Here is a 13,385-nt window from a genome sequence, read left to right on the forward strand (position 1 = left end):
AAAATATTTGTATCTTTTAGCAAAATATTTTTTTTTTTGTATTTTCTTGCTTTAAGAACTTTTTTTTTAAAAAAAATTTTTTTTGGTCTGCTTTAAAATAAGAAAGTGTAAGCTGTTTTTATTTTTCTTCACCTTCTCCTGTTGTTGATCTGGTGATGCCACCTTTACAACAGACACAAAAGGAGAAGCACCAAGGTCGTCGAACGAATCCATATCGTCGACCAAGGCTGCCCTACGAACTCATTGGTTCACAGTTCGAATGGGCACAAGCCCAACAACTTCTCTCAAATACGGTTAGTATCATATTTTTTTTTTTTTATAAATGATAAAGTATGAATAAAAGTTTTTGAAAAAAAAAATTTTTCTGTATTATATAATTCTCCTATCGCTTTTTTTCGATTAATTAATGTATTTATTTTTTAATATAAACATTTAAACCTTAATAATTTAAGGTCGAAAACGAGTGGCAAAATATGACTTCGAATGAATTTGGCGACAACACAAATGATTATGATGATAATGAGAAACCATCAATTAAACAAGTGAGCGAACCAAAGGTGTTGATGGTTGCTAGTTTGGAAAATTCATCTAGAAGAAATTCGGACATAAATACTAAGCGTGGCGCTACCATAGGGGTTGAACAGATTGATTCTTTGGTTCAGCCACTTGAACAAAGAGAACTACCGCTTCACAAATGGCCCTATAATAACAATCAATCTAGTAACAATCTTACCAATAATAATAGTCAATTCAGTAATAGTATTATTCCCAGCAATAACCGTCAATTCGGCGGTTATCTCGCCCAAAATAGCAGTCAGATTAATAATAATATTCTTACAAACAATAATGGTCCTAACAATATAATCAACAACAGAAACAATGCCATCACTAGTAATATCAGTCGTAACAGTATCATCAATAACAACATCGGTCGTAACAGTGTTCATACCAACAGTATCGGTCGTAACAATGTAGTGACTACCAACAATAACAGTCGTAACGGTATAATCACCAACAGTAACGGTCGAAACGGCGCCATTCCCAGCAGTATCGGCCGTAACAGTGCCATGACCAGTAATATCGGCCGTAGCAGTGCTATCACCGGTAATATTGGCCATAATAGTGTCATCAACAATATCGGCCGTAACAGTGCCATGACCAGTAATATCGGCCGTAACAGTGCTATCACCAGTAATATTGGCCATAATAATGTCATCAACAATATGGGCCGTAACAGTGTTATTAACAATATGGGCCGTAATAGTGTGACTACCAACAATAGCGGTCGTAACAATGTCATTGCCAACAATGGCGGTCGTAGCAGCGTCATCACCAATGTCATCGCCAACAATATCGGTCGCAACATCACCAACAACATGCGTAACAATATTATCACCAACAGTCAGTTCAGTAGTTTTGTTTCTCACAATAACAATCAAGCCAGTAAGAGTTTTGTTACCCACAATAGCGGACAAGTCGGTAATGGTTTTGTTACCCACAATAACAGTCAAGTCTGCAATAGTTTTGTTCACAATAGCAATCAAGCTAGTAATAGTTTTGTCACTCACAATGGCAATCAAGTTAGTAATAGGTTCGTTACTCATAATAGCAATCAATTTAATAATAGCAATCAATTTAATAGCAGTCAATTTAATAATAGCAATCAATTTAATAATAGCAATCAATTTAATAATAGCAATCAATTTAATAATAGCAATCAATTTAATAATAACCAATCCAATAAAAGTATTGTCAGCAGTATAGTCAATACCAGCAGTCAGGTCAGCAATAGTCAAGTCAATAAGAGTATTGTCGTCAACGACAGTAATCAAGTCGGTAGCAGTAATAATAGCAAAGCCAGTAATATTATTGCCACCAGCAATAGTAGTCAAGTCATTAACGGCGATAATAGCAAAGTCAGTAATAGTATTATCACCAGCAATATCAGTCAAGTCAGTAATATTACTGCCACCGAAAATAACAATAAAGCGGATAATGATAAAATGAGCAACAATAACGGTAACGAAATCGATTCAACGGAACAACCAGAAGGAGCTGCCGTAATCCCGGACAGCGTAATCCCGGGCGTAAGTGGACGTAGTCGTAAACGCAGAAACGGGAAAGGACAAGGACGTCGTGTACGCCGAAGAAAGGGGCGAAGTGACGTTCGTGATCAAGATCAACCTCAAACTGCCATTGCTAATACAGAAGATGTAAAGGAGCATCCTGTTGAAGATGCGAGCAATGTAAACAAACGTCGTAAGATTGTTTCTGAAAACGATGATGAGAGTCTTGCGATGAATGTTGACGGAAACGAGGAGGTTGTACCAATGGAGGACCTTAATTCAGATAATGTAAATGCGATGACGGAACCACTTTCAAATACGGAACCACCTTCAAGTACGGAACCACCTTCAATTACGGAACCACCTTCAAGTACGGAACCACCTTCAATTACGGAACCACCTTCAATTACGGAACCACCTTCAATTACGGAACCACCTTCAATTACGGAACCACCTTCAATTACGGAACCACCTTCTATTACGGAACCACCCTCAAGTACTAGAGCACCAGCCCGTGCTAAATCTCGAAATTCTCGCGGTAAGAAACGAGCACGAAATAATCGTAAAAATTCGTCTCGAAAGTCCCGAGGCAAGCGCGGTCGACCTAATGTGGCACCTGGGACAAGTCGAACCGAAGACTCGCGCATTAGTGATCAAGATGAACAACTTGAATCGATGTCAGATGTACCTCAGTCTTTGGTTGCTCCGGTTCCTGATGTACTACCCGAACCAGAGCCAAAACAGACGATAGCGCTGCGAAAATATCTTGAAACACTTTGTTTAAACGAACAATTAATAAGTCGTGATCGATTACTTCGTCTTGGGACGTATATACTTGATTATTTTGTTTCTCAAGCATGGTGTCGCCCTTTTGTTAATCCTGAAGACGAATCTGCCGTCATTTACCGCCAAATCATTTCACGTCTGATGGATTTGACAACAGTTGAACATAATCTTTGGGCAGGAGAATACGATGGTGCAGTTTCAAAATTTTATGATGATTTAGCCCAGATTATTTATAATGCATTCAAATTCCATCCGGAAGGTTCCATAATATTCAACGAAGCAAATTTGATGTTGGCGTGTTTTGTCGATTTAACAACGAAATTTTCAAAACCACCACATGATCTAAATAAATTGGAATTCGCACTTGCTCAGGTTGGTGCTAAACTCCCTCATGAAGAATTTGGTGATGTTTGTAGTGTAGCACCAAATATTGAGAGGTATTATTCATGTTTTTTTTATTTTCATAAAACTTTTTCTTTTTTAACGTTTTCTTTTGTTTAATATATTTTTTTTTTCGCGTGTAAATTAGTAAAATATATATAGTACCTTTGTATTCGTTCCGCCAAGTTTCAAGGAGTGGTAGTAATGTTGCAAAACTTCCCCAAGCTGCCGCTGAACGTTTAGATCCGATGTCACGTCCTCTTTTTGACACATTCGAACGTAGAACACTCCCTCCGGTTAGATTTCAACCAACAGAAACGCATTGCAACTTTGCACGTCTCTACATCACAATGGGTGCACAAAATATTAAAAAGTGTAGAGATGAACGCAATGCAATTCTCGTAATTGTGAAGGATGTTTCTTATGCGCGTGGAGAGAATCGATTGCGATGTAATGTGATCATTTCAAAACCATTTGGTGAGCTACGTGAGCTCGACACGATCGGCTTTCCGGAATTACAAGATGCACGATATTGGACCCGAGTTGCCTTTCTTGATAAGGTGGCTCTCGATCTCAAAGTTGGACCAAAATTCTTTGACAAATATTTACGGACACCTTTTAAAGTTTCGGAGTATGATAAAGAAAAAATTACATTGCAACAGCACGACGCATTTCTGGCAGCTTTGAATCTACGACAGGGCAATTCGTCACCCGAAGGACTTTCGATTTGGCAACGTCTAGTTGCGGGTATGTAAAAAATCAAATCTTTTTAAAAAAAAAATTTTTTTATATATAACTAATGAAGCTGATGGTTTGTCACTTTCTGTAGAGGCGAATAGAGTAAAAGTACCAGTCGAAAGCTTTGAATCACTTGGGAAGCCAATTCAAGTTGACGCCGAAGGATTCTTTAAGCGAGTTTTCCACGTTCCGGGCGATGATAAATATGTCGTTCAAAATTTCAAGGAAATTTCGGAGGGTACGCTTGAGACCAGGATTAAGGAAGCAGTATGCTGCTTGTAAGCTTAATAAGCTTTTTTTATAATTATTGAAAAATTCGATCGTTATATCATATATAAACGTATGTTTATTGTAGAAAAACGAAAGGAGTCTCTAACACTGGACAAATCCGATCTGTTTATAAAGACGAAGAATATGATGAGTTAGTTGGCCTTTCTATGGAAAGATATAATTATACGTTAAAAGAATACGCCTTCAATACCCGTTCTCCAATTACAGGAGAACAAAAATACAGGCTCATCCATGACATGGTGAAAGGCATTAAGGCACTTCACGATGCTGGATTCGCGCATCGCGACCTGTCCGAGGTTAACATGATGGTAAATAATACTACCGAGAAGTTGGCAGACGGGAGCATAAAACCTGAACTTGTAGTAATCGATTTTGGTAAAGCTGAGTTCATCAATCGCGATGATGTTTTAGCGTAAGTAAGAGAAAGTTCTATTTATTAACTTTTATTAACAAACGCACGAAACGCATATGTACAATATATTTAAATTTTCATCTGTCATTGAAAACAATAGTTGGTCCGTTGGCGAGGTGACAAACGATAAGTTGGAACATCTCCCATGGATAAAGACGGTACCGGATCATGGCTACAAATTGTACAGGTAAGTTAGTATATATATATAATTAACATATATATTTTATTAAACGAAAATTCATTCATAATCGACAAAATATTAAGGTCCGCGGCGACACTACCCCGTACCAAAAACGATCATGCAGTTCTTCAATACCCAATTGATCCTTGTTCCGAAGATGTGTATGCGACCGGAGTTTTAGCATGGAGAATATTTTCAGGTCAGGCACCTTGGGGAGGGATCCTTGACACCGATCTTAAGAATCTTAGAGAAATTGTAACAGATCCTATCAAAATTAAATTTCACATAGAGAAAAATGTCAATGGGAAAAAGTCACGAGAGTTGCTACTAAAGTGTATAACCGCGACTTCGCAAGAGCGTAGTACTGCAAAAGAATTGCTTGATTGGCTTCTACAATCCAAAGATGAGTTAATTTCCGAATGGGCGACCTCAGGAAGAATGAGAATAAGAAAGCAATTATAAGCTAAACCGAAAACTTTCCTATAATCTTTTATTTGAAATGAAAAATTAGTTAAAAATATTTCTATTCACCGGGACAACAACTAACACTAATTTATTTATTGAGGATATTTTCTTATTCAAATATAAAATATAATAATATAAAATATAATTAAGAAAATTATAATAAGAAAAAAAAAAGAAAAAATCTTAGTTTAAAGTTAACAATAACGATTCGATAGGATTTTATTTGAGATAGAGTAAAATATTGATCAAACATGGGACGCTCATTTATCAATCTAATAACATTCTTAGTACATTAATTTGTTACAAAAGTACAACAATATGTTGAATAAGTGTAGATTAAAGCACAAATGATGGAAATTTGTACTATATTACTACTATGTATGTGTACTCATTCTTCAATGTTACGATTTTCGCATCATTTTCCCAAATATATGGGGATACATATGGCATTAAGCAAGCATCTCGCTCTGTCTATCAGCTTAAAATTACTACTACTTTGTAAAAAATGTAAATTCAATTGTCGAGCTTGTTACAAATAACATCTATACGTATGTAATCTTTTATAGTTTATTACTTACTTTTGAGGATTTCTAACTAACTATGATTTTTTTTTTTAGACGTAAGTTTCATCGTTGAGAAGCTAAATATTAAAATGTTTAAGCTTATATATTAAGATATAATTATAACAATTTTTTTCTTTTTGTAATTATAAGGTGAAATTTAATAGTAATTTTTTTTTTATTTATTTATTCTTTTTTCTTCTTTTTCTTAAACACTAATAATTTTTAATAGTTAAAATATTTTTAAAATAATATATATATGTATAGATCATTAATTAGTATATAGTATATTTAGTAGTAATAATAAATTTATTTTCAATGAAATGAAATTTTAAAAAAATGTTTGAATTAAAAATTTTATTGTAACGAATGAATATTTTTTCAAATATAAGAAGAAAGACATCATTTGTGATTTTTTATCTCGTTATACAAAAAAAAGTTATTTAAAAAAAAAGAAGAAATGTAATACAAATAATGAATAGAAATACACAAATTAAAGGTAATAATAAAAATAAATATTCATGTTAATAAAATAATAGAACCTCTCTTATGTGATAATAAATTAATTATAATTAATCATCATCCGAGTCTTTAAAAATGTGTTTAAATGAGAATGGTATAAATTTTCTACCTGAACCTTCATAAAATTTATTATTGAATTCAACCCTATTATATAAATAAATAAAAAAAAAGATAATGAATTATTTATTTTTATTAAAAAAAACCAAAAAAAAAATCAAAATGATTTATACCAGTGCAAACGTAACGCATGTAAGAAAGCAGATAATCCTTCCATAAGCAGTAAGATACCAACAGTCAAAATAAACCACAAGAGAGCTGTTATTATGAGTAATATAACTCCTAAAACTCCCTTGGGATGTATCGTACTTTTCAAAGTCATATCATATAAAACGGTGGACAATTCTATATATACACAAAAAAATGTTATTGAATAAAATTAAAATTCCTTTATTCTTATAAATAAAACAAAACAAAATAATAATAATAAAATACTTACGTGCATGAGCTAAACTCAGAGCCCATAATCGCAAATAACTTGCTGTATTAGATATACAACCCAAACAAAATTCGATTGTATGTATCACCTGATGAATCATAACCTCCCCGAAATCAAATTCTTCTTCCTCATGCATTTCCTCAGCTACTACTGCTCCGCCGTGCTCATTATTCTCATCTGTAGATATACGTGTAACGTCAGCTTGCGGATTATGATATCCTTGTGCACGTATTTTCTTATACTCACGACGCAAGATTAAAGGTTTTGTGAACAACATCCAAGGTATACAAATTACAGCTACTCCAAGCAATGCAAGTTGTACAGTTCCCTAATGATAAAGTATACAAAGGAAATCAATATTCGAGAGTAAAAAAACCCTAAATAGGCACACATAAATATTATTACCTGTCCAGAATATAATTCGTTCTCTTTATCAACGTGACCAGGTTGTAAAAACATATAAATTAATAAATTCAACAATCCTGGTGGGCTCACCCTTGGATTTCCACTAGCATCAGGTTCATACCAAGGTATAGACCATTTATAAATGATCGTGAAACAAAGATATCCAAAAATACATTGCATAAATAGTATCTGAGGAATGAATTCAGCCCAGATACTCAAGGTTTTTTTGAAATGGACGTAATTAAATATTGAAAGGAATATACCAAAACTCATCTACAAAAACATGTATACACGTATATTGTAATAATCATATAACAAAACATGATTATTATTAATAATCTAAAACATACCTGAATAACACCGAGAATTATCGACATTTTCATTTTGTAAGAATTGGTGAATAATAAAAAGTTTTCAGCACCATGCCATGCCTATAATTAAGATAGATTAAGAAAATGTGGTCAACACAATAAAATAACCCAAAAAAATAATGCTAACCGGGTCGACACCAATTGCGTAAACACCAGTTTGTTGGCCAATTAATTTATCCGGTTTACTAGGATCTTCGACCAATTGCCAGCCAGATGGTGCCAAATGCATGGCCCGAGAAAAGATGTCATTATAAATCAATCCAGTATAAATTGAGAATAAACCCATCAAAAGAATAATGTATCGACCGCCAAAAAACATTTCAAATATCTAAAAAGAGAAAATTAACAAATTAAAGAGAAATAATAATAATAAATAATGTAATGTGATTATAGATATATACTTCTCCCTTTGACTTTCCGTTGGCAAGCTTTTTCTCAAAAATTACAAGATATAAAGCGAATAATGTAACCATGATACCATGTCCAAAATCGCCAAACATAACAGCAAAGAGGAATGGGAAAGTAATAATTGTAAATAATCCAGGATTAACTTCACGATATCTAGCTACACCATATGCATCAACAATTTCTTGGAAACCGGAAGTAAATTTATTAACACGATGATAAGTCGGGGGTTCTTTTGAAGTACGTAATTCGTGTAAAATAGTTGGAACTGTGGACCCTGATTCTTCCTGTAATGAACATCAGAATAAAAAATTACCATTACTCCTCAATATATAGCAGATATATTAACAAGAAGGAAAAAAAGAACAATATTTAAAATACCGTAGCAGTCCTAAGTGCTTGTTGGATTGGATTAATATCATTTGTAGGGCACCAACCCTCTGCAATCAAACATTTACGATTCGCATCATAATTGAAAAGATTCATCGTATGATAAATAGCTTTTTCTTTTTTAATAAGAGTAATCCAAGATGTAAGGTCATCAGCAATACTCAATAATTCAGCTCTTCTAGCATTATTAGTATTTTGTAGCACAGAATTTAAATCATCAATTCGTGCATTAACTTCACGATAGTGCTCCTGTCTTTTATCTGAACTATCATCTACAGGATATAGTGTTGCACCCAATGATTCAGATATTTTTCTAATTTTATTTAGAATTTCTTTACCATGAGCAAATATAATAAACACATTCTTCTCAAGTACTTCGTCAGTTTCGGGGTCCGTAATAGGTTCGTCGATTTCGGCGTAATTTAGGTAGAGATTACCACGTAAGGCTCGCCAAAGGATTCGTTCAAAAGTTTGCATCTTTGATCTGGTTATTACGCCAGTAACGAAACTAATTCAAAAAAATATAAATATTTATGTTAACAAGAAATTTCAAACACCAATAAATGAAGTAAATACATTATATTCTAAATTGTTACAATACCCAAGAGTCATTGGTTGGCTTTCGCCACCACCAACATTTCCTCCTCCACCACCTTGTTCGACGTCTTGGTCTAGTAAGGGGGCGCTAGGTTCATCAAAAGAGTGACGAATATTATCTTGACGAGATACTGCCTAATAAGGAAAATTGTTGAATAATGATCCTAAATTACAAATAGAATACCTTAATGATCTAACCTCTTCGAAATATACTGCTGTTTCTTTAAGAACATGTCTAGCTTCAGTTAATTCTAAATATCTTTTTTGTAAAGTTTCATATGAACTATTCATTTGTGATATGCGCCTTTCATGTTCTCGAATTTTATCTTCGAGATCATCAACTTCCTGTGCATTCCTTACACGTGCATTTATTCCAGTTAATGGACGAACTGGAATATCGGACTTTGTAATTTGAGTTTCAAAAAAACCTTTAAAAAAAAAATTTTCGAATTAGATAAACTATGTAGTAACTATGTATACTGTACGTATATATAACATAAGTATATTTTGGTAAAAGTAAAGCTTAATTTCCAAATATAGTAAAACCCAAGTTTGATATATATTTCTCCCGGTTTTAATACTTTTATAATCAAAAAACAAGAAAAAAAAAGGATATATAAAAATACTATAAAATAACTTAAAATAAATACTTACGAAGGTGTCTTTCCATTTCATCATATCGTCTTATTTCACCAACAAATGCACGTTGAAATGCATTTACATCCGGATTTAACTATAAAATATATTATAATAATTAAATAACTTTAATAATTTACAATTTTATAGAATTTATTTACAAAATATTGTTTATAATAAATAAAAATAACTTTATATTATCTATAAATAAAAATAAGATCTTTACATCTCGAAACTGAATCAAGCCCAATTCTCCCAATTCCGCCACAGTTGGTTGAGCTATTTCCGATGGTATGTATAGTTGGATGAGAGACATCTCTTCCGAACGGAAGAGTGTTGTTTGTGGCATCTTGACCAAAGTTTTTCCTCCTTACACCGTTAAAGTAATTCCTCTAATTCCTCTTTTTGTTAGAAAAATCGGAAAGGAAAAACGTTCTAGTTAAAAGTCTATCATAGATTAAACAATTAATCTTACTGATCCAACAACCATGATATATCCTAATTAGTATTTACCAATAGTAATTCCGGTCATTAAATGTCCGGCAAATTCAATCTGCAAATCTGCAACGAAGGCAAAATAGTTTCACAGATTAATAATTTATTGTCCCACATTACTAAATTTGATAATCTGATGCCGAAATTTTTAGCCCTTTATTTAAGAAATTTAGATGAAGATTTTGATCTTAACCTTAATTGAAATCAAAATTAATCAAATTTTTTGAAATCAATCAAAATTTGATATTCCGAAAAGATTTTCAAATTTTAAAAGCATTAAATACATTAATTTATTAATTTTTATAATAATTATGATATAAATGCACTATAGGTGAAAATAGGTGAAAAAATACATAATCTATATTAAATAGTTGAATTAATAAAGAAAAACTATAAAAAAAAATGCAATTATTTAAAATTAACAAAAATTTTTAGGTTTATAAAAGGTAATATTTTTCAAAAAAAATTTGGTACCTTTCAATTAAAAGATAATCCAAGTAAATCATCGATAGCATTTCCTGTTCCTAACAGAGTTAAAAATAAATTTATTATTATTATTTTTTTAAAATAGTATATATATATATATGTATAATACCTTTTTCAGAAGAAGGTTTGTTATTAGAACTTCCATTTAACTCTAGCAAATCATCAGTAATTTGAATTTGACCTTGTGGTGGGTCGGGATTTCCGAAATCAATTAACAAGGATTCCGAAGTGGATTCATTTCTGCTCAAAATTTAATTCAAAATTTAATAAATAAAATGAATATTCATTATTTATAAGTAAATAAAATAAATTATTACGTGGTTGATGATGATTGCGGTGGCGGCTGAGGCTTTTCTTCAGGCGGCTCGAATATTCCATTCTTTGTATCTTCAAATCTTTTCAATACCGTATTAATCAGATCATTCAAGTTTAATAGACGATCTATATTGCATTGAATTAAAATTTAATACATTCGACCATCCAACTTATTTCAAAAATATACACAATATATATACCAATGCTCTCACTATCAACTTCCTCTTCAATAAATTTCTGAATTTTAGGTTGCACAACTTTACAGGCCTGAGATAATTCCTAATATTAAAATAAAACAAAAATATTAAGAAAAATATTCAACTTAAAAAAAAAAGATAACAAGTTGCTCATAACTCACCTCAAATATATCACTAACACCTATCCTTTCACCAACTTTAACATTATTAAGCATATCATTTAAAAGTATAGTCTTTCTCTGAATTTTCTCCAATTCTTCATTAGTTTGTTTCTTATAATCAGGTTTAGCTTCAGGGTCCTAAGGAAAATTCTCACTCAGTATTTGTATTAATTATTAAAAACCGTCTTAAAGTATTAGTATTCTTACATATCCAGCCATAACCTTCATAAGTTCATTAGCTTCTTCTAAATCTGCTGGAGTAGCTCTTCTAATTAACTCTTGTAACTTCTAATTTATGTAAATTATTCAGGAAATTATAAATAAATAAATAATATTTAAATTCATCTGATATACTTTATAAAGCGATTATAACGATTGGAATAAAACAAAGAAGAAATAAAAATACTTCGACTTTACCGCTGCTTGCGCAGCACGATCCTCTTGTTCAAGTTCGTCTGGAGACTTCAAAGTCTGATTAAAAGATTATAATTATAAATTAATCATTAGAATATATTTATTATATATATTTACTATGTATATAATTTTAAAGATTACGAACCTCTGTTGGATTGAGGACCGCTGCAGATTGAGTATCTATTTCCGGAAATATATAACCTACACTCATCAAAATAGTAAGAAAAATGACGAACGAATACTCTAATTATTGATAATCAACCCTAACCAATATTATAACAAACCTTTATAACTTAGCAATCTATACATGTCATTAATATGAACAAGATCATCCTTATGACGTGAATTAACACATATAGTTGATCTCCATTCCTGTATGAACTCCAAAATTCTCAACTGTATTGGATTCAGTAAGGCCTATATAATTAAAAATAATTAATTTACTTTGATGTAAATTTTTAATTTTAATATTAATTAACTTACCGGTGGTCTTTCAGGGAATTTTCGAACAATTTCATTAAGAAATTCTTTTGTCGCAATATGTAAATGAAAAGCATGCCCACAATTTTTTACACAAATATCCAATAACTACATAATTAACGAATCGAAAGAAAAAATCATGATTACATATTGTAATAAAAAAGATCATTATCATGTTTTACTTACCGTCAAAGCTAACGATGCAACATTTGGATTTCTATTATTTATTAGTCTCACAATATGCATAGCAGCTTCTCGTGGACTAATCAAGATGAAAATAATTAAAAAAAAAACATATATATAAATTTATTTGATTAAAAGTTTCACTACGTACTAATTTTGCTTTTTTTGATTGATCAAATCTGCAATTTCCAAATCCAATGCTAGATCTGGTTCACCCAATTGAGGATTACATGCCCTCTCTATATATTAAAAAAAAAGAAAAAAATATGTATATAATAAGACTGTTTAGTTAAATTAAATTATAAAAAAAAGCCTATTTATTAAAAAACCATAAGCTAATTTAGCTAAAAATAATCAAAATAGCTTCAGATATCAATACCTATGATAGCTTGAATTGTAGGCTTAGGAATTACGGAAGGTAACTAATAAAGAAAGCAAGAAAGAGGTTATTTGAGAAATGATCCAATTTATAAATTTTAATAAATGTAAATACACACAGACTTACCTGGAGTGTCCCGAAGCTCATGTTAATAACTTTATCAAAACTTGAAGACGACAAAAAAAGGTAGCAAAAAACAAGTAACGTCTCTTTAAAGGTTGTTTCGTGATATAACAGGGAAAACCCTAGAGCTCGAAATTTTTAAAAAACGTGGGGGTTGATCATAGGACTGATCATCTGTTTATAAAGTATGGCGCAATTAGGAATTAATGCATACATATACTGTAGATAGATTTTCATCTCGATATTTACATTTACTTTTTTTTTGAAGAAATAACGAAAGAAATTATAATTGCAAAGCATTATTTGCTTTGATTGGGCAAATTCTTTCATATTCTTCAGCATTATTTATATGTTCTTACAAAAAAAAAAAGGAACACAGTTCTACAGTGACGCATAAAGAAAAAATCCCTTTTAGAGAGAGTATTGGACTTATATTTCTCCTATTACCTC

The 13,385-nt window shown here is 31.7% G+C and overlaps 3 protein-coding genes across 3 annotated transcripts; 1 reads left to right on the top strand and 2 right to left on the bottom strand.

Annotated features, from left to right (window-relative positions):
- The first annotated feature begins 43 nt into the window (after positions 1-43).
- OCT59_018586 (uncharacterized protein) lies at positions 44-5,465 on the top strand. Its single transcript, XM_025309056.2, has 9 exons — positions 44-293; positions 453-2,604; positions 3,250-3,289; positions 3,382-3,470; positions 3,915-3,980; positions 4,063-4,249; positions 4,327-4,674; positions 4,775-4,861; positions 4,939-5,465. The coding sequence occupies exons 1-9, from the start codon at positions 156-158 to the stop codon at positions 5,315-5,317; spliced, it is 3,486 nt and encodes a 1,161-aa protein (XP_025185772.2). The 5' UTR covers positions 44-155; the 3' UTR covers positions 5,318-5,465.
- Positions 5,466-6,162: 697 nt separating this feature from the next.
- OCT59_018587 (uncharacterized protein) lies at positions 6,163-10,109 on the bottom strand. The gene is made up of 13 exons (XM_025314167.2): positions 9,929-10,109; positions 9,721-9,799; positions 9,265-9,494; positions 9,071-9,201; positions 8,461-8,977; positions 8,076-8,366; positions 7,802-8,002; positions 7,654-7,734; positions 7,304-7,576; positions 7,145-7,226; positions 6,899-7,075; positions 6,633-6,804; positions 6,163-6,546 (listed from the first exon to the last, which is right to left on the bottom strand). Exons 1-13 carry the CDS (start codon positions 10,049-10,051, stop codon positions 6,453-6,455), a joined length of 2,451 nt encoding a protein of 816 aa, XP_025185773.1. The 5' UTR covers positions 10,052-10,109; the 3' UTR covers positions 6,163-6,452.
- A 565-nt stretch (positions 10,110-10,674) lies between these two features.
- Positions 10,675-12,959, bottom strand: OCT59_018588 (uncharacterized protein; the record flags this gene model as incomplete). The annotated part of the gene is made up of 14 exons (XM_066148867.1): positions 10,675-10,721; positions 10,793-10,923; positions 11,001-11,124; positions 11,199-11,277; positions 11,357-11,494; positions 11,564-11,644; positions 11,774-11,827; positions 11,916-11,971; positions 12,055-12,187; positions 12,254-12,358; positions 12,437-12,512; positions 12,585-12,672; positions 12,813-12,855; positions 12,939-12,959. 14 exons carry the CDS (start codon positions 12,957-12,959, stop codon positions 10,675-10,677), a joined length of 1,176 nt encoding a protein of 391 aa, XP_066004754.1.
- Positions 12,960-13,385: the final 426 nt, after the last annotated feature.

This window comes from Rhizophagus irregularis, chromosome 27, assembly GCF_026210795.1.
Source record: "Rhizophagus irregularis chromosome 27, complete sequence".
Taxonomy (NCBI): Eukaryota; Fungi; Glomeromycota; class Glomeromycetes; order Glomerales; family Glomeraceae; genus Rhizophagus; species Rhizophagus irregularis.